The 24,290-nt window shown below is 48.3% G+C and overlaps 6 protein-coding genes across 6 annotated transcripts; 1 reads left to right on the forward strand and 5 right to left on the reverse strand.

Moving 5' to 3' along the window:
• Positions 1-1,267: 1,267 nt before the first annotated feature.
• On the reverse strand, positions 1,268-2,472 carry N7503_002231 (Zinc finger C2H2; the record flags this gene model as incomplete). Its single annotated transcript, XM_057061778.1, has 3 exons — positions 1,268-1,961; positions 2,022-2,155; positions 2,212-2,472. The coding sequence occupies 3 exons, from the start codon at positions 2,470-2,472 to the stop codon at positions 1,268-1,270; spliced, it is 1,089 nt and encodes a 362-aa protein (XP_056925740.1).
• A 9,379-nt stretch (positions 2,473-11,851) lies between these two features.
• N7503_002232 (flavin reductase family protein) lies at positions 11,852-12,544 on the reverse strand (the record flags this gene model as incomplete). Its single annotated transcript, XM_057061779.1, has 1 exon — positions 11,852-12,544. The coding sequence occupies one exon, from the start codon at positions 12,542-12,544 to the stop codon at positions 11,852-11,854; it is 693 nt and encodes a 230-aa protein (XP_056925741.1).
• Positions 12,545-13,543: 999 nt separating this feature from the next.
• On the reverse strand, positions 13,544-14,468 carry N7503_002233 (uncharacterized protein; the record flags this gene model as incomplete). The annotated part of the gene is made up of 2 exons (XM_057061780.1): positions 13,544-14,097; positions 14,156-14,468. 2 exons carry the CDS (start codon positions 14,466-14,468, stop codon positions 13,544-13,546), a joined length of 867 nt encoding a protein of 288 aa, XP_056925742.1.
• A 3,750-nt stretch (positions 14,469-18,218) lies between these two features.
• On the reverse strand, positions 18,219-19,630 carry N7503_002234 (CDP-diacylglycerol-serine O-phosphatidyltransferase). The gene is made up of 6 exons (XM_057061781.1): positions 19,445-19,630; positions 19,333-19,390; positions 19,230-19,267; positions 19,154-19,165; positions 18,921-19,102; positions 18,219-18,850 (listed from the first exon to the last, which is right to left on the reverse strand). Exons 1-6 carry the CDS (start codon positions 19,509-19,511, stop codon positions 18,482-18,484), a joined length of 726 nt encoding a protein of 241 aa, XP_056925743.1. The 5' UTR covers positions 19,512-19,630; the 3' UTR covers positions 18,219-18,481.
• A 319-nt stretch (positions 19,631-19,949) lies between these two features.
• On the reverse strand, positions 19,950-20,935 carry N7503_002235 (H/ACA ribonucleoprotein complex subunit GAR1/NAF1; the record flags this gene model as incomplete). The annotated part of the gene is made up of 5 exons (XM_057061782.1): positions 19,950-20,241; positions 20,301-20,446; positions 20,516-20,616; positions 20,681-20,728; positions 20,800-20,935. The coding sequence occupies 5 exons, from the start codon at positions 20,933-20,935 to the stop codon at positions 19,950-19,952; spliced, it is 723 nt and encodes a 240-aa protein (XP_056925744.1).
• A 172-nt stretch (positions 20,936-21,107) lies between these two features.
• Positions 21,108-23,616, forward strand: N7503_002236 (threonine--tRNA ligase THS1; the record flags this gene model as incomplete). The annotated part of the gene is made up of 6 exons (XM_057061783.1): positions 21,108-21,323; positions 21,373-21,642; positions 21,699-22,364; positions 22,492-22,571; positions 22,621-22,969; positions 23,026-23,616. 6 exons carry the CDS (start codon positions 21,108-21,110, stop codon positions 23,614-23,616), a joined length of 2,172 nt encoding a protein of 723 aa, XP_056925745.1.
• Between the last annotated feature and the right edge of the window lie 674 nt (positions 23,617-24,290).

The following is a 24,290-nucleotide window of genomic DNA, read 5'->3' on the forward strand; positions in this document are numbered from 1 at the left end:
ATCTTTCAGCTGTATGGGGGGGGGGGGACTTGACTTGACTGGACTGGACTGGGGTATTGTGTGCATGCAGTAGTTAAGAGATGTTCGAAACGGGAAATAGTAAAAGGTGAAGTAATTGGTGCAAATTAATGAAAGTCAAAATAATTAAAATCGGGGATTGGAGAAGTCGGGTACGGGGACGGGGAAACATGATCGACCGATTTCCTCCCTTTAGTAGAATAGTTCTGGTGCTGGTTAGTCCGGGCGCACGAACTCCTGAATCCTGGTAGAGTACAGAGAGCATGGGAACGAGTGACCTAGAGCCCGAATTACCTTTTTACATTTCTTTGTTAGAACTTGGATTGAGTTGAACTCAGCAACTTTACTTTCCTGGTTAGACTGCGCGTGTGCGCGTGGGAAGCATTTGCGCGCCCTTTTTTTCCTTTTTACAGCCGACTTGCAGCAGGCGACGTAGGCGAGATCAATGTGGGTAACAAACGTTGGGTCTGTTGGAGCGAGATCCTCCGCGATTTGGAATCTCTAGGTTTAACCGACCACGGGTCATGACGATCAAGCGAACCGTGGTTAGAGGAGCGTGGAGCTTTAGACGTATCATGTGGGGCCTACGGTAGAGCTACGGGATGAAATAATTTTGTGTAGTGCAAATCAGTTTGTATGCGTGTGTCAGTTATGTACAAGCGAGAGTCGTAGCTCAGAGATCCAGTTCGGGGTATACAGCCAACAGAAGGAGACGCGTAGGAAATCATCAAGGTCATCCAACAAAAGAAAAGAACAAAGAAAAACCATAAAAACAGCAACCAAAATCTATAGCCCAAATAACTTTCCCTTCTAAGGTGCAGTCAAACAAAGAAAAGAAGACAGAAAAAAATCTTAAACCAGGGAGCTTCCGTTGGAGCTTTGGACTGAAGTGGAGCTTGCTCCACTGGAAGTCTCGCTCCGCGCTCCGCGGTCGCGCCTTTTGCGCTCCAGACCGGGATTGTCCGCCCCACGAATGGAGCTGGTATTCGACGGAGAGCGCCATGGCGCCCGCGGGACCCAGTCGAGGTGGAGAGGGTTGAGAGAGGGAGACTGGATTGCGCGCTTTTTTTATTTTATTTTTTGTTTTGCGCATCCAATCCCGAGTTTGAGGTGTTGAGGTACGGGTATCTCCGTCCACGCCCAATGAGGGGAGTGAGGGCCAGCCCTCAGGTAGCTTGAGTGTCGTCATGAAGTCATGCATTCAGGTAAAGGTGGAATGCTCAATTGCAAGACCCGTTGAAGGGCAGCTTTACATGGCCCATTGCTTCCAGCCGAGAGGTTGGAAGTGCGCCAGGGACTGAACCTGGTCATCGTAGGGTAGGCAGTCTGGGCTGGACCATGAAGGAGAGGGGTAGGAAGGAGATGGGTAGGAGGGAGAAGGGTAGTGGCACTGAACGGGCGGCTGGATCAGGTTCTCCTCGAGGGAGATGGGCATCATGTGTGGAGTAGGGACCATGTCTGAGCCGTCCCAGCGCAGGGGAGAGTGCATTTGCATTGGTGAAGCAGTCAAGTCGGTCTTCATCATGCTCTTAGGGTAGGCATCAATTAATGAAACGGAGCCAGAGGAGATGGAGCTGCTGTGGGTGGGGAGAGAAAAGTTGGTGTCTGAGAGAGGAGAGGGGCAGGTCTCAGCGGGCGAAGAGTAGAATGGGCTGTCATCGGCGGGCTCTGGGAGCTGGTTGTGGAAAAGGTTGGTAGAGGGGCGAGGGTGCTGTAGAGGCAAATCCATGCCACTCCACACCAGAGAACAGTCGTTTGCGAGATCTGGGTGCACTCCAGGAGCCACCAAAGAGCCGATAGACATGGAGTTAGGCTGGGAAGTGGCCGCCATAAGAGAACCGTTGTCCATGGAAATGCAGCGCGGGATTGAGGCCGATTCACCGGTCATGGGAGTCTGAGTTCGGGAAGCCCATTGGGACTGTTCGGGTTGCGACTCAAGCTCACTGTTTATCTATTAGCCCAAAGCTCGGGAATTGTGTTGCGCAAGATTGCGGAAAACTCACTGTCGCTCCATGTGGCGCGCAAGCAAATCAGGACGGTGGAATGCCTTCTTGCAGCTCAAGTGTGTGCATCGGTAGGAAGCTTCGGGGTTGTGGTTTAATTCATGGCGTCTGCGGTGCTCGGCGCGAGTAAAGACCTATGGAAAATCGAGTCAGATTTTTGCGCATTGAAGTTGGGAGGAAAAGCGCATACCTTGTTGCAGCCGGGGAACTCGCAGGCGTGCACCCGCTTGCCCTTTTTAGCTTTGCTGATGCGGTGGGTGGTGGGAGTGTAGGTGATAGGCATGGAGATGTCGGTCTGTGGGCTGCTGCGCATAGTGTTCTTGCGGCCAACCATGTTGGGCGAGGGCTCTGGGGATGGTGAAGCGGAAGTAGCGGGAGAGTTGAGAACAGAGACAATGTTGGAAGACAATGTAGTGGAAGTCTTGCGTTCAGTGGAGGAACCTCTGGCCATGTCGTGGTGGAAAGTAGAATGGGTAGAATGGAGGAGGCGTGGAAGCTATATAGATGAATGGAAGTGATGTAATTGTAGAAGGTTGTAGAGTTGGAATGTTCAGGTCTGAGACGATGAAGAAGAGCGGAGGAACGAGGCCTGATATAGACGAGCAGGGCTGTTCCTGTGTACAGCGATCTACCGGCGGATTATTAGGCTTTCCTAAATTAATCAGTAGAATTAAATCCAAAAAATAATTAAATCAAAAAGAAAATGGAAAATGATTTATTCGAAAATGATTTAATGATTAAAAAATAATAATAAAAAAGAAAAAAAGAAAATACCCATAATTACTATTCTGGGGCCATAACCTTAGATCAAAGGGAACCAAGCACGGGCGTGGATCGCGGGAGGATCAAGCAATCCTAAAATTACACCACGTTGTCAGGGGGTGCGGCTGAGGGAATTTGCATTTATTACAAGCGCTGATCCATCCACTGACTAAAATAGGTTTAGAGGAAGGAATGGCTAATGCGGTTGGCGCCAAAACGGCGTTCTGGCCATAAGTTGTTGGTTCGAGATAGCGTTGTGAGTGGAGGAAAGTCCAACAAGTACTTGCTCGTTCGCTACCGACATGTCGGGTAACTAGAGTAAATTTGTTTTTATTCATATTACATGCGGACTAAAATGGATAACGTCCAGGTGTTATTCCATTCTCTCCCTTTTCTCATAGTAGATTTTTTCTTTTTCTTTTCTCTATGCATCTATTCTATAGTATAGTTATGTATTCCAGTTTGAATATTGGCATTCCAGTCCAAGCTCATCCAACGGGTTGGTTCCACTCGGTGGGGGCATCCATTTTGGGAATCTCGAAGGATCGCACCCGTTGCCTATTCGGGTAGAGTTAAGCTCGCTTGTCATTGGTTGGGCGCACGGACTCCGTGCAACAGGGTGCCTTGTCCCCAAGAGAGCCTCACTGCTTTCTTTCGAAAATTGTCTCCCTCTCCCTCTGTGCGACTGTTTTCTTTCAACTTAGAAAGAACAAACACTACAATAGTCATAACCATAATAACAATTCCAATCTTGACGTTAACACTCCCCTTCCTCGGATTTCCCGATAGTGGAGTCTGACAAGAGCCAAAGTTGCCAGTCAGCCTAGTGGGTCCGCAGTGGTCCGCCTTAAGGAAGGGTGAGCCCTGCCACGCTAGGCTTAGCCTTGGTACAGTTCACTTGCGGTAGCTTGTTTCAGCATGCTGATCCTTTACTCTATGAGGTGAATGAACACCACTCAGGCAAGCTCCCAAGCCCCCCCACCATCTTCGGCCCCGAGCCCCCCCAATCCACGATCGGCCTTCGATTAAAACGTCACTGGGGTTCAACAAGAACCTCGATCAACATGTCCTAGTGCACCCGATTTTTAAAACTGGTATCTATATTTGGATCCCTAATGCATCGATTTCATGACTTCATTAAATGATACGGACAATCAATTCTATCGTTGCATTTGTATTTGGATACGAGACACTTCAATCCAGCCTTATGTCTGCGCCCTGCTGTATAATCCCTATAGTCCACATTCCTATAGACCAAATGCCAATCTAAGTCTTGATTAGGTACTTTACGGCGCCCAGTTGCATATGCCTGCATACCACCCCTTTGGTCATAGCCCATCGCTCATGCCGCGTGGCAGAAAGCCCGGGGAAAAGCTTCCCTGGCAACAGTGTGCATGTACCGAGTGACCTCGTGGCACGATACAAGGGGGTGAAACCGTGGCGAACATGCAGGTGATTTAATTTAGGAACATTCTTGAAACACATGTGAGTGATCTCTGCAGACATTCTGGAATGAATCCTTCGTTCTGCACAGGCTGACCTGCCACGCGAGAAAATGCTCGAGCTGGGCCCCTCCATGCAGGGGCCATTTCTGTTTCATGTCTATTTTTTACGGGGTTTCTATTTTGCTTCGACTCTGCATGGATCTGACTGTGATGGACAAATCAGCTTGATAGGATGTCAGCGTGAAGTATATTTGCGGGTAACCAAGTCGCACGCTCCACTAGTTGAATAGTCCCTAAATAGTAATCAGGATTTATTCACCTGCAGGGTTTAGTGAGCTAACTGATATGATATCAGCTATGACCAAGTTCAAATTACTCCGTACAAAAGGTGAGTATCAGGAAGCTAGTACGTTAGAGCATCTGGAGTTTCCAAGTATAGAATGGAGGTGTTTGATCGACTCTGTTCCTTATGCGACCCGTTCTCCATCTCGCGTGGCAGATACTGTCCGGATAAATCACATCTCCACATTCAATCGCAGTCTATACCTATCTAGGAATATAATCGACATAACCCACTTTTGTTGGTCATTTCACTCCAATAACAGTTGACCCACACCAATTCCTCCTTTCACTGATTCATGTCATCTGCCCCTCACGTGGCTGACCAAGGTGAGATTCCTTTCAGTCTCTTCGTGGATCATGACGATATACCCGTGTAGGGCTTGTTACAGATGGGTGGAAACATATCGCCCCCAAAATTTTACATCTCTATCTCTACCTCCTGGATGTGCATACTCCGTACTCCGTGCGTGCTAATCTAGTCCTAGTAGAGTAATGGAGTTGCACCGCGATCGTCGATCGCGGTGACAGCAAATAGAACCCGAGCTCGCACTAAATCCTATGCAGTCTGGACCTTGGATAAAAACCCACGTGTTTTGTTTTTATTTTGGTTTTTTTATGTTCGCAGTATCTACCCTCATTAGATGGGTGGAGCATGACCAAGAGAACAAAACTAAAAACCAAGGGCCCTTCGCCAAGGGTGCTACTCCATTCCCCATGTCTCACAAATCTGGTCTGAAGAACCGGGCCGTATAAGGATCAGCGCCATCGTCATAGCCCATATGATAGCTCTGCAGAAATTAGTGCTGTTGGTTAAGTGCACGAGTCAGCGTCGAGCTTTGAGTGTTGGTTCTTTTTTTAGCGGGTGGTCGATCCCCGCTATCGCAGACACGGCTGGGATGCTACTGGGGGGACGCTATGGCGTCGTTTGGTGCAGGTCTGCCGCACCCCTTCTCCCGTTTCAATGACCTTCTCATTTAGTTTAGAAGATTTAGTTATTTTTGTCAGCATCATGCTCCCGAGTTTTCCTCCGCCCCCTAACTTCGTTGCTTTGAATTAGAAATAGAATTTAGATTTGGAAACACATTCCCAAGGAAATTTGGTTCCAGGAATCCGGGTCCGTTGGAGCAAGAGAACAAAGAACAAAGAAAATCAATCACTATGTAGTGGAATAATGGCATAATGCGATGATCACGGAATCTTGCCGGAAAGCATCGGACTGGCCCGGCAAACAGTGGAAAGTGCGAACGTCGGAACTATTCCGTCTAGCAAATTACTGGGAACAACAGTTCTCCACTACGAGGCTCTTGAGAGCAAAATCCTGCTTGTTCCCACCCCCGGCCGATCGGTGGACTGACCCTTGAGGTGGGGAAGGTAAAATGAACAAAGTAAATATAGAAACATAATTCAATTACTCGTACACCACTTTAGATGGTGAATTCTTACTTGAGCTCAGACTTTGCTTATATGAAAATAAAATAGGGCTTGGTCCACAATCTCACCTCAGATGGATCCATGGATCCTTCCCGTGAGCCAAAGTGGCCTGATCCATTCTGAATATCGTCAACAATTCCTCAAGGTACCTGACTCGTGTAGATTATCCCTAATCAATTTTTTGTTGTCTTTTTCTGGTACACATGTCCCCTGCGACACGGCAAATCTCCTTCTGGTCCTTGCGCAGTCCTTAAGCGGTGGATTCGGGCCCCGTGATCCTGACGGTCGGGTCAACCTGTTTATGCTTCACTTCACCCAAAAAAAGAAACGTTCATTATCCTTTATGGGAAGATCTACTCTATTCCCAACTTCAAATTTCCTCGTTCCCGCTTTCCTCCATTTTCACATTTCCGTTGTTCTCGGGGGATAGTCGGCGTTGGAGTCGGTGCACGCTGTCCCAACGTCTCGGGTGGAACTATTGGAATCCCGAACATCTGCGATGTCAGCACGTCACATGGCTATGTATGTGCCTCATGAAAAACAAGGAAAACTACCACCCAAGCCAACCTTCAATCCTTCTGTACAAACTCTATTATAATGACCATATTGATTCCTTCGGTCTTCAGCAAAGTTGGCATTGAAACCCGGCCTCCAAATTTTCAAGTTGTATCCACTCCAGCCATCTCATTCCTCTAAGTCGCGCTAAAACCCCCGTTATCAGGCCAATCTATCCTAAGGCATTACATTATCCCCTCTGGGTATAGTGGCAATCACCAAGGCCCCACTAGGTTTGGATTGCCCGGTTCTGAAGTTATCCCCCCCCCCACTCAGTCCAGTCCAACCACCTGCCCTCCACCGCAAAATCGCCCTCACCCCCACTCATCCACTGTTATCATTGACGCCAGAAACCAAGGTACGGTTTTCTATAGCCGCACCAAATAAGGAGGGAAAAAATCTCCGGACAACGTACGGCTCCACTACCCGGCTAGACTACGGGATCTAAGCTGCTGCTATGGGGCAGACGGAAATTTCAAATCCCGCGAACTTGCGCGTGCTATTCACCTGCCCAAGTAGGAGAACAGTCAGAAAGAGATGGTGCAATGATGAGCCAATGATCACTCGGTGATCGTCGCGGTGTCGGTATTTCCCCTTCTTTTCTTTATCGGGGTTTGAGAGATGTGAGTGGCCAGTTAAAGGTGTGCCAGATATGAATGCTGATGTTGAGAGTGAGGATACGTGGATTATGACGTCGGCTTATACTTAGATTATGTTAACTGGACAGGAGGTAGACATGCATGAATATACACTTCTCAAGGAAGACGAAGGAAGCGGCGAAAGATACATCATGTTTTGGTTCGGAATAGGACAAATTAATTTGTTCCGTCACAGTTCATCTAGTTCTTGTAGAAGAATCCTCACGATCAATCACAAATACCTGTGACGCTAACGCCATCCGGGCGCCGCACTTACCTAGCAGTTGCCAAATTCCCGGGACGAACTAAGATAATGGAACAGGGCAACGCCAGAACACGTACCTTCGATTCGCCCTTGTAAGTGATACTATTTTCCCGGGGAATCAATGCAAAACTCGCACGCCACGGGCATGCAGAGATCAAATGGTGGTGGCAATTTGCCATTCTAGGACCAAGGCAGAAGCAAGATTTCTTTCTGCAAAGGAAGCTTGAAAGTTGAAGATTGAAGCCACAAAGCCACTGAAGTCAATGTCGCTCCTTCGAAGATCTTTGTCACAATGGTATCGGGATTTAGATCGGTGGGTTCTATTGGCTGCCATTTTATCCTTTGTGGATATCGCGGAGTCTGTGCTTCATCTCGATGTGGACTGAATGGTATTAGGGACTGGTGGGTTGGTGGGTACCTACAGTGGACAGATGTATATTGGTATAGGTCTAAGTGGCAAGCAGGTACCCAAGGGTATATGTGGAGTGAATCATGTACAGTGGCGAGAACAAGCTCTTTTTCAGTGCACGGTGGCACAACTCGCAACTTGTGCATCACGCATAAATACTTGTTTCAGCTCGTAGGTACATTCCCAGTGTATGCAAGAGGTGCAGGGTACAGGATGTTTCAGAGATCTATGTCGCGCCGATCGTGCCATGTGGTTGTGCTGACTGACCATCAAAGGGCGAAAACACATGGCATGGCAGTGGATCTCACCTACATCCTATTCTGGTACGGAGTAACTCTGCAGTGTACCCATTGCCGTTTTTGAATGATGGAATCCACTCCGAGGCGGCCCCGAGAGGTGTAGGGACACTAAATCCTCATCGCCGATGTGCCAATCAGAAAGATGGATCACGTAGATACAGCCCACGTGGAGATGAGCATTTACTTCTTCGATGAAATTAGAAAGCAGGTAGAAGGGAAATGATCTCCTGGGTCCCAAAACGAGATTATCGGACTTGAGCGGTTCCCATCGAAGGATTCGGGGATAGACAGACATGATGAAGAAGACGGCTAAACCCGTGAAGTCATATGGATCGGGTAGCTTGAATCATGCGCGTAAAAGGGGGAGATGGGGGTCAAAGCTAGGTGAGGATGAGGATCTAGGCCAAGATCAATAGTGTTGCGTTGCACCGTGCCTGAGCAATGGTCATTTCCGGTAATTAAGTGAGGGATTAGCCGATGGCCGATGAAAAGTGTACGGGAGGATTGATCTTGCTTGATCCTCATTCATTTCCCATGTGGTAGCAACGGGGAGGCAGGATTGGGAACCCTGTCGACCATGTGTCGAAGGATCAGGATTAATTAAAGAGGGGACAGAAAATAATAAGAAAAATAGCACACTAGCGTTGAACATAAAAGGATAATACATGCGATGCTAATTAACCATAATAACAACCTATTCCGTCCAAGCGTCGAAGGATTGCAATTTCATTAAAATCTGACTGTGGAGACAACGCTACTGCAAAGCAATGCAATCCTTCGACTAGCCTCATCCGGGAACTCGATTCTTTTCGTTTCAGCTGCTTACACGTGGGCTTGATGCGGGTTGATGCTGATCAGAAAGTATTTTTATCTCATGCACTAATGACATACTTTCTCCACCATCTCGCCTCCTCACCAGTGATAACAGACTGATGCACAACCATGCAAAGAACAAACTCCGAAACGAACGCCCTTGCTTCAGCCACAAGTTGATCGTGTGTTTCAGGATCCCTGTTATGCGGGCACATTGGAGGCTGGTTGCTATTCTTGGGCGGAGTTGAGATCGCACAAACATTAAGCCTTGTGTTTCAAGTGATTAACCTTTCGCCACTGCCACATGGTGTCAGGGCTGAAGATCTTGACTATCTTGATCTATGTATATACGGAGTATATTGTATTCCTTCAGGATGGAATGGTTGCAACTGTCAACACTACATTTAGAAGTTTTTAGACCTGTAATCTCTTTCGTTGGTGCTGGTTAAGGATCGACAAGTCTGCCCCATGTAAAGCTTCATGCGTCCCACGGTTCCGTAGCTACTCCGAACTCCATTTCTCATTTTTGGATTTACGGTGCATTCTGACTCTACTGGACATCACTATCAACCCCCAGTCCATGGATATCAATCACACTTCAATCACGCCCCACACATCTCCATAAACGACCCCATGGAGTGCAGATCTCCAGGCAGCAAACTCTACATAATTAAATCCCCCCTCTACACCATTGACCTAATTCGGCTCACAGATCGGATTAAGCGGGTCCCATTTAATGTGACTAGTCGCAAGGTCCCCGGTTATTGAGTGACGTAGCGGTCGGCCAGGCCAAACCAACACTCAACAGTCTTAACAAATTTCCCAAATCAACACTGCACTGAGACATCCAAAGGAGGAAGAGAGCGCTCGATCAACGCACCAAATTAGCCTGAACCATGCAAGTCCTCGGCCTAGCTAAGTCGAACAGAGCGCATAACTATCCAAGGCGATCCAATCATTAAACCAACACAACCAACAACATGTCACCCACGAATCAAATCACCCACTACACCGCCTCAACTGCGCAAAAGCACCTTGCCTGCTACATCCCTGTCCCATCTAACCTATAAGAAAAAACAACGAACCATTAGCACGCCCAAAACGCACAATGACATCATTCCCCGGGAGGGCGCGCGCGAGGCGTTCTCCACAGCCGCTGTTGGATGAATGGACGCCGCTCATTCGCTCCAATTCGAGTCCAGTGGGAGAATTCTGTGTGGAGATTGATGCAGTAGCCTTTTATCCCCGCGACGGGCAGGCGCGAGAATGGAGTTGACAACGCATAGGCACATTATGTTGGATCCACAGGAGGCTGTTATCTCGCTGTGGGTGTTGTGAGTTTCAATCCCTGCACTGCACCTGCACCTGCACCACCCGGGGACCTTTTTCGGGGTTATCTCCTGTTGGGTTGAGGCTGGCTAGGGATTGGTCTAGGCTAACGAGACGGGAAGGTCAGTGAAAATGCACAGGGATGTTATTTTGGTGCTTTGCTTGTTTTCCAAGTTAATTTCCGAAGTTGGGCTGCTAGTTGGTTTCATTCGTGGGGTATACTCCTGCGTCGTTCTGGGGGCTCCTAGCCGGGGACTTTCAGGTTTCCAGGATTTTGAGGCACCTGTCATCGAATCCTTTGATTTATAAAGAAGGCAAATAGCTATTACTAGAGTAGAAACCTCCGAGCAATCCTTCACGTCCGAGATATCTCCTATAGTCAGGATCAAGGATCAATGTTCTCATGGGTACCTGCAATTCAACCCAACAGCGTGGAAAACAGAAACACAGCAGATCTCTTCCTTCTGGGGTAATGAACCTGTTAGCTGTCATTTAAATTCGGATGAGTCGCACTCCACCCAACCCCTTGTCCCGTGTGTTAGATCTAGACGCATACCAAATCGGGGTTGTGGGTGTGGATATGGATAAAAGTCCAATTCCGACCCCTGCGATCATCGCTTTCGGGTGGAAATGCTAGTGGCCGCTCAGATTTTGTCGACTAAGCGCCGTTGGATATGGTGGCGATCATCACGAACTTGTTGGTCGTGTTGCGTTGCGTTGGGTGGGGGTGTCTGGGGGCTTCGGTTAGCTATCTAGCACACTAGTAAACAAAGAAACCGAACCTGGACAAATGTTCTGTAGTGCTTGATTGGGCCGCTCGTAGAATTGTCGCAATTGTCTCATTTATTCGATAATGACCTCAGAGGCGCTCTCTTACCCCCTCGCCCATGGAGTCGGGATTCGGGGATGAGTGCGATTGTGGTTGCTGGTGCTGTTATCTGATGTCATGGTGTTGCAGTGGATTTTTGCTGTTCTTGGAATTCGAAGAGATGGATGATTGGAGCTGAGTGTTGGATTGAATTGAATGATGGTGGCTGAAGCCACTTTATGCAGGGCTGGGTTGTTGGAGGTTTGCTGGATTTGTTTGGGTGGTTGGAGCGCTGGGCTTGCTGTAGTTTGGCGGTTGGGTGCATGGCGTCAGTCTTGGTTTGTTCTTCAAGGTTTCTTATCCGTGGATGGCATATGAATTAATGAGTAAGCCTACTCAGGATCCATGGATTCAAATGTTATGATAAAAGAGGTAATGGGAATTTTGTTGGTAAATGTTGATGGTGGGTGGTAAATTGGTGGGCCTGACACTAAAATATATCTCCGCAATAAGAGACAGCATCAACAACGTGGGGACTTGGAACGAGTCAACAACCAGCCCTGGAGAACGTTGGAAAATTAAAGTAAGTCACGAATACTGAGATTATTGAGCGTCCATGGTTATTGAGTAGTCGTCAAAGTTCTATTCTATAATCCTAGCAAATCACCAGATCCCAAGATCTAAATCGCAAATATAACATCAATCAGTACAAACACGCATAGATAGAACACAAATCAATCCTGAAACTCCCTCCATTTAACCATCCTACTCCTCAAATCCAAAACCTCCCCATCAACACTAAATCTCCCATCCCCCCGATGATGAAACATCTTCATCCTCTCCCCAACCCCATTCTCAGCCTCATCCCCAAACCCCTCACGCACCCAAGCCTTTACAGCCCTCAAAACCCAAAGATTATACTTATCAACCATACCCCGATCATGCACCACACACTCAATATTCACAATAATACCCTCACCACCCACAAGCGGTGCCTCGACTTTTGCAGCAGGGATAGCCTCAAACCCGAATTTCGTCCACTTGTCCACCTCGTCGCCTGAGCAGTTCCCAATGTCAACTACCGATTCTGCGATGGAGACGTCAGGAATTGCGAGGACGCAGGATCCTGTTGAGGAAAGTAGATTGAAGCTTGCATCCCAAGGTCCGAGGCAGATGTTTATCAAGGCGGGTGTGTCGTGCTGCAGCATCATGTGGAAGCCTAGTGTCATGAGGTTGTGGGTTTTCTGTGTCAGGGAGCCAGTTGAGACGAGGAGGATTGGGCCTGGCTCGACTAGACGGTAGACTTTTGAGGCGGGGTAGGATTTGAAGGGGCTTGGTTTTGTCGTTGTTGTGGTCGAGGTTGGTACTTTATGTGATGATGTTGAGGGCTCAGAGATTGAGAGTGATACTTTGCGTTTGCGGGGCATGATGACAGTATTTGGATATTATTAGACGGAGCAAGAAGGTGGTAAGAGGAATATTGCCAGGATGCGATGTATTTTAGGAACTGAGAGAGGCGGTGGAGTGGGTATGATGCTCGGAGTCAAGCTATAGCCGTGGAGCCCTGGAGTTGTAGATGTTGAAATAGAGAGGAATGGTTCCCTGGAAAAGCACTTCGGGACGTCAGATCCCCGCATTCCAGGGAGCGGAAACATGGAACCCAGCAGCTGAGGCTCTTCTGGAAACAACTTAGTGCTGGAAATTCTCTGGAGGATGCAACTATATCGGCCTCGTGTGATTGCCTTATGACGGAATATAGTGGCTGACCAGATAACTACTTCAACTGCGTAATCACTTTGCAAATTCATACTCGCATTAGATACAGACTAGATTTTCACTACTTACAGTCACCCGATCGTCCAGGACAAGAAATATTTGTTCATGCTTAAGATGTTGGGACTAAAACAACCCCAACCAAAGGGCGGCTTGAGGAAAGAAGCTGTTCAGAAGAAATCGTGTTGGCAAAAAAAAAAAAAGGAAAAAGGAACGGTCTGTTCATCCAAACTCAAGCATCGATAGAGCCGAAATCAAACGCCTTTTTGGTCAGAGCCCAATCTAAATTGCTGCGCCTACTAAAGACGCATTAATTCAGAGGACTGACACGGACACGTACATCCTAAATGTTCTCGCGTAGTACAACCGGCACAATCTCCGAGTAGAGGTGGTATGTGTTGGTCCACGGCTCGAAGCACGATCGCGTTTGGAGATGCCGCCAGAAGAAGGAATTAAAAACAAAAACAAAATATGGACACCGAATCGGGTCGAGCCATATGCCTTTCGGATATCGTAACTCCGCTAAATAACCCGAGGAAAATATGACGACGGAAGAAAAGAGGCTCTCATAAACCAGGGCGGGATCGAAGGAAGGTGACGGTTATGTGAGGTGACAAGGATAAAGGGAATGGTACATTGCGAGGTCATGCAGCTTAGCGATCAGGATTGGTCACTTGCAGGATTCGACGAGAGAAATCTTGATCATCGTCAATACTGCCATTGCTTTGCCGGCGCTGTGCCATGTACTGGCCGTCGAACCGCGAATCCGACATGGACGGCGGTCCCGAATCACGACCACCACGGTATCCCTGAGCCTTTTGCTTCCGGGATCGGAAAAAGAAGAAGGCAGCTCCAGCCAGAGCAGCTACACCAACCACACCAACCACGACGCCGGCAGCAATGGCCGCGGTATTGTGAGTTTTGCTCTGCTTCTGCTCGTCTTGTTGCTTCGCAGCCTGTGCTGACGCGGCGGCAGCGGCGGCATCGTTATTGCTGGTATCCGTCACGTAAACGGTTTGTCCGGCGGAGTTGGTCGTTGCACTCCCACCTGCGCGGGTGGTCTCAGAGGCAGTCGAATTGCTGTTGCTGTTACTGTCGCTGTCGCTGTCGCTGTTGCTGCTGCTGCTGCTAGTCGTTGAGGCTGAGTAACTCTCCACGTTGCTCGCTAAGCCTGTCGTGTACACCGAATAGTAGTCGTCCGCACCACCTATGGACTGTCAGTATTCTCATCAAATGAAGGTACGGGACAAAACAACATAACATACAATCATCCTGCGGCCAACCCGGACATGGTGTATCACAGTTGCTCGAAGCGACCTTGTCCGACGACGGAGGCAATTCGTCACCACACAGACAGTATGAGCCACCGGTTAAAGCAAAAGTAGCTGCGCCATAATCCATGCATCTATCTAAGCACCATCCCGAACTCTGAAATTCAGCAGAGGTTTTGTTGGTCATTCCTAGGGAGCTGCTATAGCAGCCCACAAGGGTATCGGCTCGTGCTACGAGCCTTTCGGAAGGCGCAGCGACCGAGCCGGTTGCGAGAAGAAGAGTCGAAACCGTCAAAACGTTCCACATGGTGAATTTGATGGCGGATAAGAATGAAGGAGAATATCGAGCCGCGTGAAGGGAATAAAATACCACCGCAGACACAGTCGTTGCGATGGAAAAATTGAAGAACGAGGAAACGACCGGCGTTGCCCTTCAGAACTTCTAGAATAGAAGTATGCTAATAGTGTCGTCCTTGGAGAAAATGCTCTCCGTCCCGACGGGTGTTGTTTGGTCGCGTTGTCGTGGGACCTCTAGGACCCGCTGTGTAGGACTCGATATGAATCGAGACAGGCGCAAATGACGGTCGGCAAAGGGACGAAGTGAGAAGAACTGGGTCGGTGAGCGAGAGGAATCGGGTATCAAAAGCCCGGTAGTACAAAGAGTCGCGAAAGAGAAGTGAGATGGATGTTGCCCCTTCTTAGTTCGGCTTTGTTGGGGGAGGAGCGACCGGGGATCGGACCAGTCGAGTTGATAACTGGAGGGTAACGATTCAGGGTCGAGAGAGAGGTCGAAGGGCGTTAAACGAGCGGTCCCTTTTGTTTTTAATGAGAGTGAATAAGGAAAGGAAAGGACGAGAGAGAATCTTCAGGGAGAAAGAAGAAACGGGGGTCCTTGCTCAGGGTCAAGGGGTCTGTTCCCCAGGTACCAACACGGTACGGGTTTCTTACGTGCTGTAGTACAGGTTGGGCAGTTTGTTTGTCTTCCAGTCTCCTTTTTTGGGTCTTGGTATGGTATGTATTGTATGTATTGAATATTCCCTGCCGTCATAATATTGGCTTTAGACCAATGATAGCTCGTTACTTGGCTGAGTCATCAGGCACCGCTGATGACCCTTGGAACTTGCAGACGATCGCTTCCCACTTTCATCAAATGCGGGCCAGTCAGTGGAGCCACTGGTCGCTTTTAACTCTTTTCGGATTTGTCCCTGAACGCTGGTGCGACTTTATTCGTGTAAAACTGTCAGATCTGCGAGTCCCTACAGAGTTTCGCCACAATGAATCAAGGGCACCCATCACACCTCATAATGGGACTGACTCTGTCATACACCATCGAACTTCTACAATTTAGTCCTGACCAGCCAAAAATGGAATGATAGAGCAAATCAGTTCTGAACACCATTTGAGAATCGGCTTATACGTTGTATTCACTGTCAAAACGTGTGTATTACCTCGCGGAGACGCGCCCATTCGCCGTTTATTTCCTAGGGAAATGAAACTCATTAGCGCAATTTCCCAGCCGTGTCCGGGGTGTGAGGGGACTTTTCAGCGCTAAGACCGGAGAGGCTTGGCTTTTTAATTTGACAAGCTAGGAACTATATTACAGTCAACAGGGCTGTTTTGCTTTGATCATAACTACAAGCTGAAATTGAATAGAGAAAAGATATTTGTAAAAGAGAAAAAACATCACAAAAACAACACCCCCTTTTCGCGGACCACGGTTTTTGCGCGGACGCTCCCGAGTGGATCGTGCCCAATGAATGAGCTGTCCGTTTCGGTCATTTACGGCTCAATACGCCATAAATTACAAAGTGAATTTCCAAGCACATGTTCTCGGCTATATACCAATCCCGTCCGACTACATAGCCCTGGACCCTGTGAGATTTAGCTCTATACAGACTATACGATACATTATTCGCCGGGATAACCAAGGTTGGCTCGCCGAGGCAATGATGCAGGGACCAAGCATTGCAGATATTTGCTGCTGATCATCTAAGACAGGGTCCTGACCATATGGGGTTGATTGACTGCCTGCATGAGGTACGGTACATCTACAATCTTGGAACGTATGCATATGGCTGTAATTACTCTGGAAAACCTCACACGAGCACCCGAGCGATGGGACTGTATCTACGCCCCACGGACGCCACTTTCATAAACCAGATGACCTCAGTGCCTTTCTTGGTCTGTTCTCGTGACACTTTGGGTGGCCTTCACAAATGGTGGCTATGTAAATAACCCATCTTTGATGGTACTAGAGATGTCATCTGATGAATCAGTGGCCCTTACCGTACAGTTCATGGGACTTGGCCCACCACACTCACTTCTCGACGAGAATCACATCATTTAACCGCTCACATACATAGTCAAGATCGACACAGAGCCGGGCGCTACCGACCAGAATGTACATGTGGTAGATGCAATCAGTACTTTATAGACATGGAAGCCTCGGAATGTAACACTGTCCACTGATGTATAATGTATCACCATTCTGATCTTGGTTATTAAAAAATCCATGCATACAAAACCAAACTCAAAACCCTGAAATGTAAAACCTCAAGTACGCCCAGGTACCTAGACCTGTCGCCCAGCGGACCCTGACTCACCACCAAATGTATTTCGAGCCTGTGGCGCTCACTAGTCCGGTCCGAATCTGCGAAAAAAGAAATGTTGACCCCCCTTGCGCCAAAATTTGGAAACACCACAAAACAAAAACAAAAACAACATTGCAACAAGAAATTTCTGATGTCATCTTCCTGACCATTACTTGACGATTCACATGGTCCAAGGTTCTTCGGCTGTTCTGGTCTGCGAACCCTTAAAGTGGATCGTTAAGTTGGCCAAGGATTATGGGGCCTTCGAACAGGGTCTAGAACAGGGTTATTTTGTTTGCGTGGGGTGTATTCCCATGACAGAAAACCCTTCAATAATAAGTGGTATCTTTAAATAGATGGTTCCAGAAGTATTGAGGCCGGATGACTCGGATTAAGGATTGGGGGTTTGGAGATTTGATAGATGCTGAGTTTGTTCAGTTCCCGCTTGACCTTCTGAAAGGCCAGTAATGGAACGAGACCAAGTTTAATTGCGATAAGCTTTACACAGAGTGCCTGGAGATGGCAGTCTATGGGATGCTTTGCTTTTACTAAAACATACGATTGGAAAATTGCAATTGGATCGGCTTTGAAATTTGGAAGTGGGATATTCAGTGTGCGCGAGAGTTTCTTCTTCGCGACATTACTCTCGGTATACATGTAGAGCATACCATACTAATGATAGTGATATTTCCCCGATTGATAATTATTCAGGTATGAAATGACATGGATATGGACGCTCTAATTATAATAAGACGATAACTAATAAAGAAGTAGTCGTGGTGGTCAACAAGCCGGGGAGCAGCCATCCATAGCATACTACTTCCACTTTCTACTTTATCCTCCTCTACCAGTCAAACTTAAAATCCCATAGAATTTGCAAGAAAGTAAAGTTCATTAGACATTCCCACTACTCCAACGCTGCAGCCCAAAAAATCTTCTAGCTTGCAAATAGACTATTCGCGTACCGGCTAAAACCCGAGGCTTCTCCATATTTCAATGCTCTCTGCGCCCTAATCGTCCTAGTTGCAAGAAGATCATGACTTAAAGAAGGGTTGTATAGAGTTGTTGTCATTCAGTCAACTCAGCTTTGTCGTCCTCGGCGCTGTCATTCTTTTCTGCCTTCTCACACATTTCTGGAGATGGTGAAATTTGATTTCAAAATGAGTTTACACAATGTAGACCAGGCACAGACTAACCAGCTCGAGAGGTTCCTTGAGGGTGAAGTGAGGAACTGGCTTAGTGATCCATCCGTGCGTGTACTTAAACGATTATGACTTCAAGAAACTCATTCGTAGATCACTCCATCCATCCCGTTCCTGAATACTTCAAATGTTACAATGGTCTACGTCTCCTTGCGCAGTGCCTCCGGCAGTCTTTATCACTACGTTTTACCAAGACCGGACTGGTCTTCCCCAACTTGTCATCCTAGACCAAGCTTCGAGGGCTCTTACTATACAGGTTCAATGGAGCAGGTGGGTCAGAGCTTATATTCCAGCTGCATAAGACCATATCGACTGGTATTCGTACACTACATTTCATATTGAGAATCACTTGTAAGTTTCTTCTCACCATTAAATCGTTCTCAATTAAGCGGAGTGGAATCATTCAGCTTGCTTATAGACAAAAGAATCTCTCGTTCTTTATTTTCGTGGTCACTTGTCGCAATGCTGAGACAAGCCCAGGCTTCCCAAAATGAAAAACTAGATCATCCGACCAAATGCGACCACATCTATGGCTTGGGAATGTGGATGGTCTTGCTGACCATCGTGCAACCATGCAAGACAAATAGCAGAGCAGCGGGGTGGAACTCCAGGGCTGTGCCTTCGGCAATAAGTCCGAAGGGAATGTTCTCGTGGGTCAAGCTTTGGGACACACAGTAGGCCATGAGACCGGCGATATACAGAGTAGTAGGAATGGGAGTACCCTCGAAGTACTTGGACTTGCCGCTCTTGTCCTTGGGCAGAACAGCCACAGTGACGTTGAAACGGGCCAGACGAGTGAGACCACACAGAACGAAGAAGGTCAGGATGAGGTGATCAACGTTTGTGCGAATGCCGAGCGCGAAGGCTGCCGCTGCGGGAGCGAGACCGAAGGAAATCTGCAACACATCGCAAATAGTCAGCGCATCAATCCTGGGAATTGTTAGGACAACCGGAAAATTCTCCTACCAGATCTGCGAGTGAGTCCAGTTCCTGGCCCATCAGGGATGACTTCTTGCGCCAGCGGGCAATCTTTCCATCCATAAAGTCGAAGAACAGACCGAATGGCATTAAGGCGAGGGCAGCCCACATAGCACCGTAGTCCGAGGGCTCTCCGAGGCAGTAGCGCATGGACGAGAAAACGGACATGACTGTTCTGATGGTTAGCATCAAATCAAATTATTAGACCGGCTGGAACTTGCCTCCGCAGAAACCTGTAAATAGATAGTCAGAACCTGGTCGCTTTCAATCGCACCGAATCGAGGAGAAACAACTTACCATTCAACTCAGTAACCAGATCGGCAAGGTGGAGAGCTCTAGTAACGATGTTAGAGAGGGTCTTTGGAAAGCAGGAAGCAGCAGATAGACTTTGACTACTCACTTCACCATGCTGAAATGACCGTGTTCTTCAGATAGAAGCATTTTCTGCTTTTCTTGGCCTGTAACATGTGAGCGTCACTTCACGAGGGGTGCACTGTCGATCGCAAACTGACCTCCGTCGTTTGAAGGCGGGACGCTGCTGGGCTCACTCGACGCCATGGCCGATGTTCTGCGAGACATAATCAAAGAAAGACCGAGGTAAAATAAGAAAAATCAGGTAGGAGGGGATTTCTGATTCCAGGAATCTCAAAAGGTTGAGGAAGTTAAAATGACCGCCAATCCTGCTTCGAGTGTTGACGGACGCACAGATTCGCAGAGCGGTCAACGTCATTTCCCGAAAGACAATAGCCGCGAGGCGGTGCACTGCGCCACTTGTCAAGCCACATGATTTTGTCGCGGTCAACTTAATGTAAAGATTACTGGCATACGACGAATTGTAATGATTGGGATGAGCAGTAAAAAGAACAGATTTTTATGACTGGATATATTCTACAGTCTCTGCAGTCAGAGAAGCAGTAATTGTGTCAGGATGCACAAGAAAAAAAGAAATATTCCTGCAAAAAAGCTCCCGAATCCCCCAAACGCCGTAAGAAGACACAATATTTGGTCAGCAATATCTTAGTAGCGGCCACCGCCACCACGAGAGAAACCACCACCACCGCGGGGAGCACCACGGCCACCGCCGCGAGAGAAGCCACCAGAGCCACCACGGCCACCGAAGCCGCTACCACCACGACCACCACCGCGGCCACCGAAGCTGCCACCACGAGAGAAACCTCCAGGGGCACCACCACGGCCACGACCGCCAAAGCCACCACGACCGCGGGGAGCACCACCACGGGCACCACCGCGGGCACCGCCAGCGCGCTTGGGCTTGGCACCTGCAGGAGCCTTGGGCTTGGGAAGGAACCTGGGGTATACAGTCAGCACTACACACAGGATATGGATCATCAAAAGAGAATAACGTACTTCTCAAGAGGCAGCAACTTGTCGCCACCAATGAAGACCTTGTCACCAGGCTTGAATGAGGTAGCAACAATACCGTCCTGGGGCTTGACGGTGAAGTACACCTGGTTGATGGGGCCCAGAACCTCGTCTACCTTACCAATAGGAGTCTATTTGACAAGCTGGTTAGCTCACAATTTCAATGCATTGTAATATTGATGGTGGGATCGACAGCATACCTTGTTCTCCAGGTAGATCGGGGCGTTGAAGTAGGGAACCTTGGGGTTGATAGACTCGCAAACCATCTCACCCTCACAGGCGTGCATGACGGTACCCATCTCTATTAATAAATATCAGCATTGCGCCCGCAAAATATCCGCCGACTTGATAGGAATCGTATTTACCCAGGACCTGGGCTGGGGGGCCGAATGATGGCTGGAAACCTCCGCGACCTGTTACCCGGAAAAAAATTTCGTTAGCTCTAATTCGGATTCTCAATCGATGTCGCGGGGGCTTTTCTTACCACCACGGGAACCGAAACCACCCCGGTTCGCACCGGTGCCGGAGAAGCCACGGCCACGGAAAGACATAATTGCGCTGGATGGAAAGTTTGGAGGTTGGACTTGGGCGAAGAAGTTTTCGGGTGGTGGAAACTTCATGCGGTAAAGCGTCGCTAGCCAGGGCAGTTTACGGTCACATGACTCACCGCCCGTCCCTCCCGTCACAGAAAGAGTATTGACTCATATTTTTCCAATTGCGATAGCAGATCACTTACTTCTAGATCCCTTTTTCTCGGTCAATCTTCCTGCTACTGCCCTGGGAGATCTAAATATGGTTTCTGAGGCCCCCCAGGATTTGCCCGTGCGCCCTGCCGCCGAGGCTCAGGGCAAATCGGCCGCCGCTGCCCCGCCAAACGATGCCAAAGCGAAAAAGGCCCCCGCCCCCGATGTCCTACCCGAGTGGATGATTGAGCGCAACAAGCTCTTCGAAGAGCTATGGCAGCAACACCTTGAGGAGACCAAGACTCGTGATCACCCCGAGATCAATGTCACCCTCGATATTGGCGATGGCAACCCCTCCCCCCATCCCCGCCAAGGCCTACGAGACCACCCCTGGATCCTTCCTGCGCGACGTGCCAAAGGATGTGAGCGCCAATATTGTGATTGCGAAGGTCAATGGCGAGCTATGGGACCTCAACCGCCCTCTTGAGGGTGACTGCAGCGTTCTGCTGGTCCCTTTTAGCAACCCTGAGGCTCGGGAGGTGTTCTGGCACTCTAGCGCCCACTGTCTTGGTGAAGCTTGCGAGTGTGAATATGGTTGTTTCCTGTCACACGGACCACCAACTCCGCAGGGCTTCTTCTATGATGTAATCGGCCCTAAGTTCCAGTCTGATGGTAAAATATGCTGATATGGAGGTTTTAGATGGCCATGCCTGAAGGGCGTGTTGTCCGAGAATCTGACTGGCCGGCGCTTGATAAGCGCACCCAGGGCGTTTTCAAAGAGAAGCAGAGCTTTGACCGATTGGAGGTCTCCAAGGAAAATCTTCGGAAGATGTTCTCCTACAGCAAGTATAAGCTGCACTACATTGATAAACTAGTGACTGGTGAGAAAAGCACAGTCTACCGTTGCGGTTCCCTCGTCGATCTGTGTCGCGGTCCTCACATTCAGAACACCGGCAAGATCAAGACCTTTAAGATCATGCAGAACTCGTCCGCCTATTTCCTGGGTGACCAGTCCAACGACTCCCTCCAACGTATTCGTGGTGTCGCATTCCCGGATAAGAAGTTAATGGCCGAGCACTTGAAGTTCCTTGAGGAGGCAGAGAAGCGAAACCACTTGAGAATCGGCAAGGAGCAGGAGCTTTTCTTCTTTGATGACGTCTCTCCGGGATGTCCTTTCCTTTTGCCTCATGGAACGATCATCTTCAACGCCATTCAGACTTTACTTCGGTCCGAATACCGTAAGCGTGGATACCAAGAGGTCCAGACCCCTAACATGTATGATGTGGGCATCTGGAAAACTTCCGGTCACTGGGCTCATTACAAGGATGACATGTTCAAGCTTGATGTTGAGAAGCGCGATTGGGCTGTATGTAACCCATCCCCCGTTCCCTTTTCTCACTGGATCTAATCTTTATCGGCAGCTTAAACCCATGAATTGTTGGTCACTCTCTTTCGATTGCATATAAAACATGACTGACGAACGGGCCATATAGGTCCCGGTCACTTCATCTTATTTTCCCACAGAGACCGAAGCTGGAGAGAGCTACCCTATCGTGTCGCAGATTTCGGGCACGTGACCCCATGAACCGCAAGATAAGAGAACTATACTAACTATTTATTAGTGTCCTGCACCGTAACGAGGCCTCGGGAGCCTTGAGTGGTCTGACCCGCGTGCGCAAGTTCCAGCAGGATGACACCCACATTTTCTGTGCCCAGGACCAGATCATGTCTGAGATTGAGGGTCTGTTTGACTTCCTGCAATCTATTTATGGTCTCTTTGGCTTCACCTTCAAGTTGAAGCTGTCTACACGCCCCGAAAAGTACCTGGGCTCGCTTGATACCTGGGACTATGCTGAGGAGCAGCTCAAAAAGGCCATGACCAAGTTCAAGGGTGATGACTGGACCATCGATGAGGGTGATGGTGCCTTCTATGGCCCCAAGATCGACATTACTATCGCTGATGCTCTGCAAGTAAGTTTTGTCTTTCTTGAGTACTGCTGTGGATTGCGAACTAAAATTTTTTCAAGCGTCCATATCAGTGTGCTACTATACAATTGGACTATCAAGCTCCGATCAACTTTAACTTGCAGTACGCCACCAATGAGAAGGGTGAGAAGCAGATGACCAAGGAGCCGAAGGAGGGTGAGGAGGGCCAGAGCAAGACCAACACCAATGAGCTGCCGGCTGGCCGTGCCCGCCCCGTTGTCATTCACCGTGCCATCATTGGTAGCTTTGAACGATTCCTAGGCATTTTGATTGAGCACTTCGGCGGAAGGTGGCCCTTCTGGCTCAGTCCTCGCCAGGTTATGATTGTGCCCGTCATGCCCGCTCTGAACGAGTATGCCGAGGAGCTGCAGGAGATTCTGCGTGGCGACAAGCTGAATGTCGACATTGACATCAGTGGCAACACATTGCCCAAGAAAATCCGGACCGCTCAGTTGGCTATGTACAACTTCATCTTTGTTGTGGGTGCACAGGAGAAAGAAGGACGCACTGTGAACGTTCGCAACCGTGATGATCCTGCCAGTCAGAAGCAAGGTGTCATGGTCCCTCTGGATGAGGTGCGAACCAAGCTCCGAGCATTGCGCAAGGAGCGTCGGTTGGAAAACGCTCTGTAAGGGAGGAAAATGACAAGAGGTAGTAGAGATGTGTTACCGACTTATGAAAAGTGAAATGAAGTACATGCGAATATTCCTACTGAACTCTAATATATCACATATAACTAATGTAGTAGAGTAAATAAGGGTTTGGATTGAGCTACGGAATGCAGTCCCTTGGAAAGCGAAAACATCTTAGATAGATCAAACTCTTCCGGACTGTAAAGACGGGAGTGCTTGTTCGAAGTTGGAACTACTTGGTTCTACTATTAGAAAGCTTAAGCCTACCGCTCTTTATTCTCTAACCTTTTCCAAATCTCTGCTCTTACGATTGGTCCTGATAATCAGCATTATTATGGCCAAATGTACATCGATTAGATGAAGATATTTCGATTCTGGAGTGATATCTCTTCTGCCCAGAATTAACTTGTGAGATTGTGAGTGTCTATTTTGGCTGGGGCCAACGAAGCGTTATATTGCATGTTGAATTGAATCAAGAGAGGGATCTGTATGTTCTTCAAAACTGAAGATAGCATTTTATCTGTATATTACTTTGAATGAGGTTAGCGAGAGTGTTCGACTAATCTGATGGTATTCAATCAAACGACTTCAATAATGATGGGGTGCTATTAGGGACAGAATTAGGATAGAGAAAGTTGGCTTTAGTGTAGGCACTGTTCAAGAATATGGATACA

This window comes from Penicillium pulvis, assembly GCF_028828015.1.
Source record: "Penicillium pulvis strain IBT 33274 chromosome Unknown contig_12_segment0_segment0, whole genome shotgun sequence".
Taxonomy (NCBI): domain Eukaryota; kingdom Fungi; phylum Ascomycota; class Eurotiomycetes; order Eurotiales; family Aspergillaceae; genus Penicillium; species Penicillium pulvis.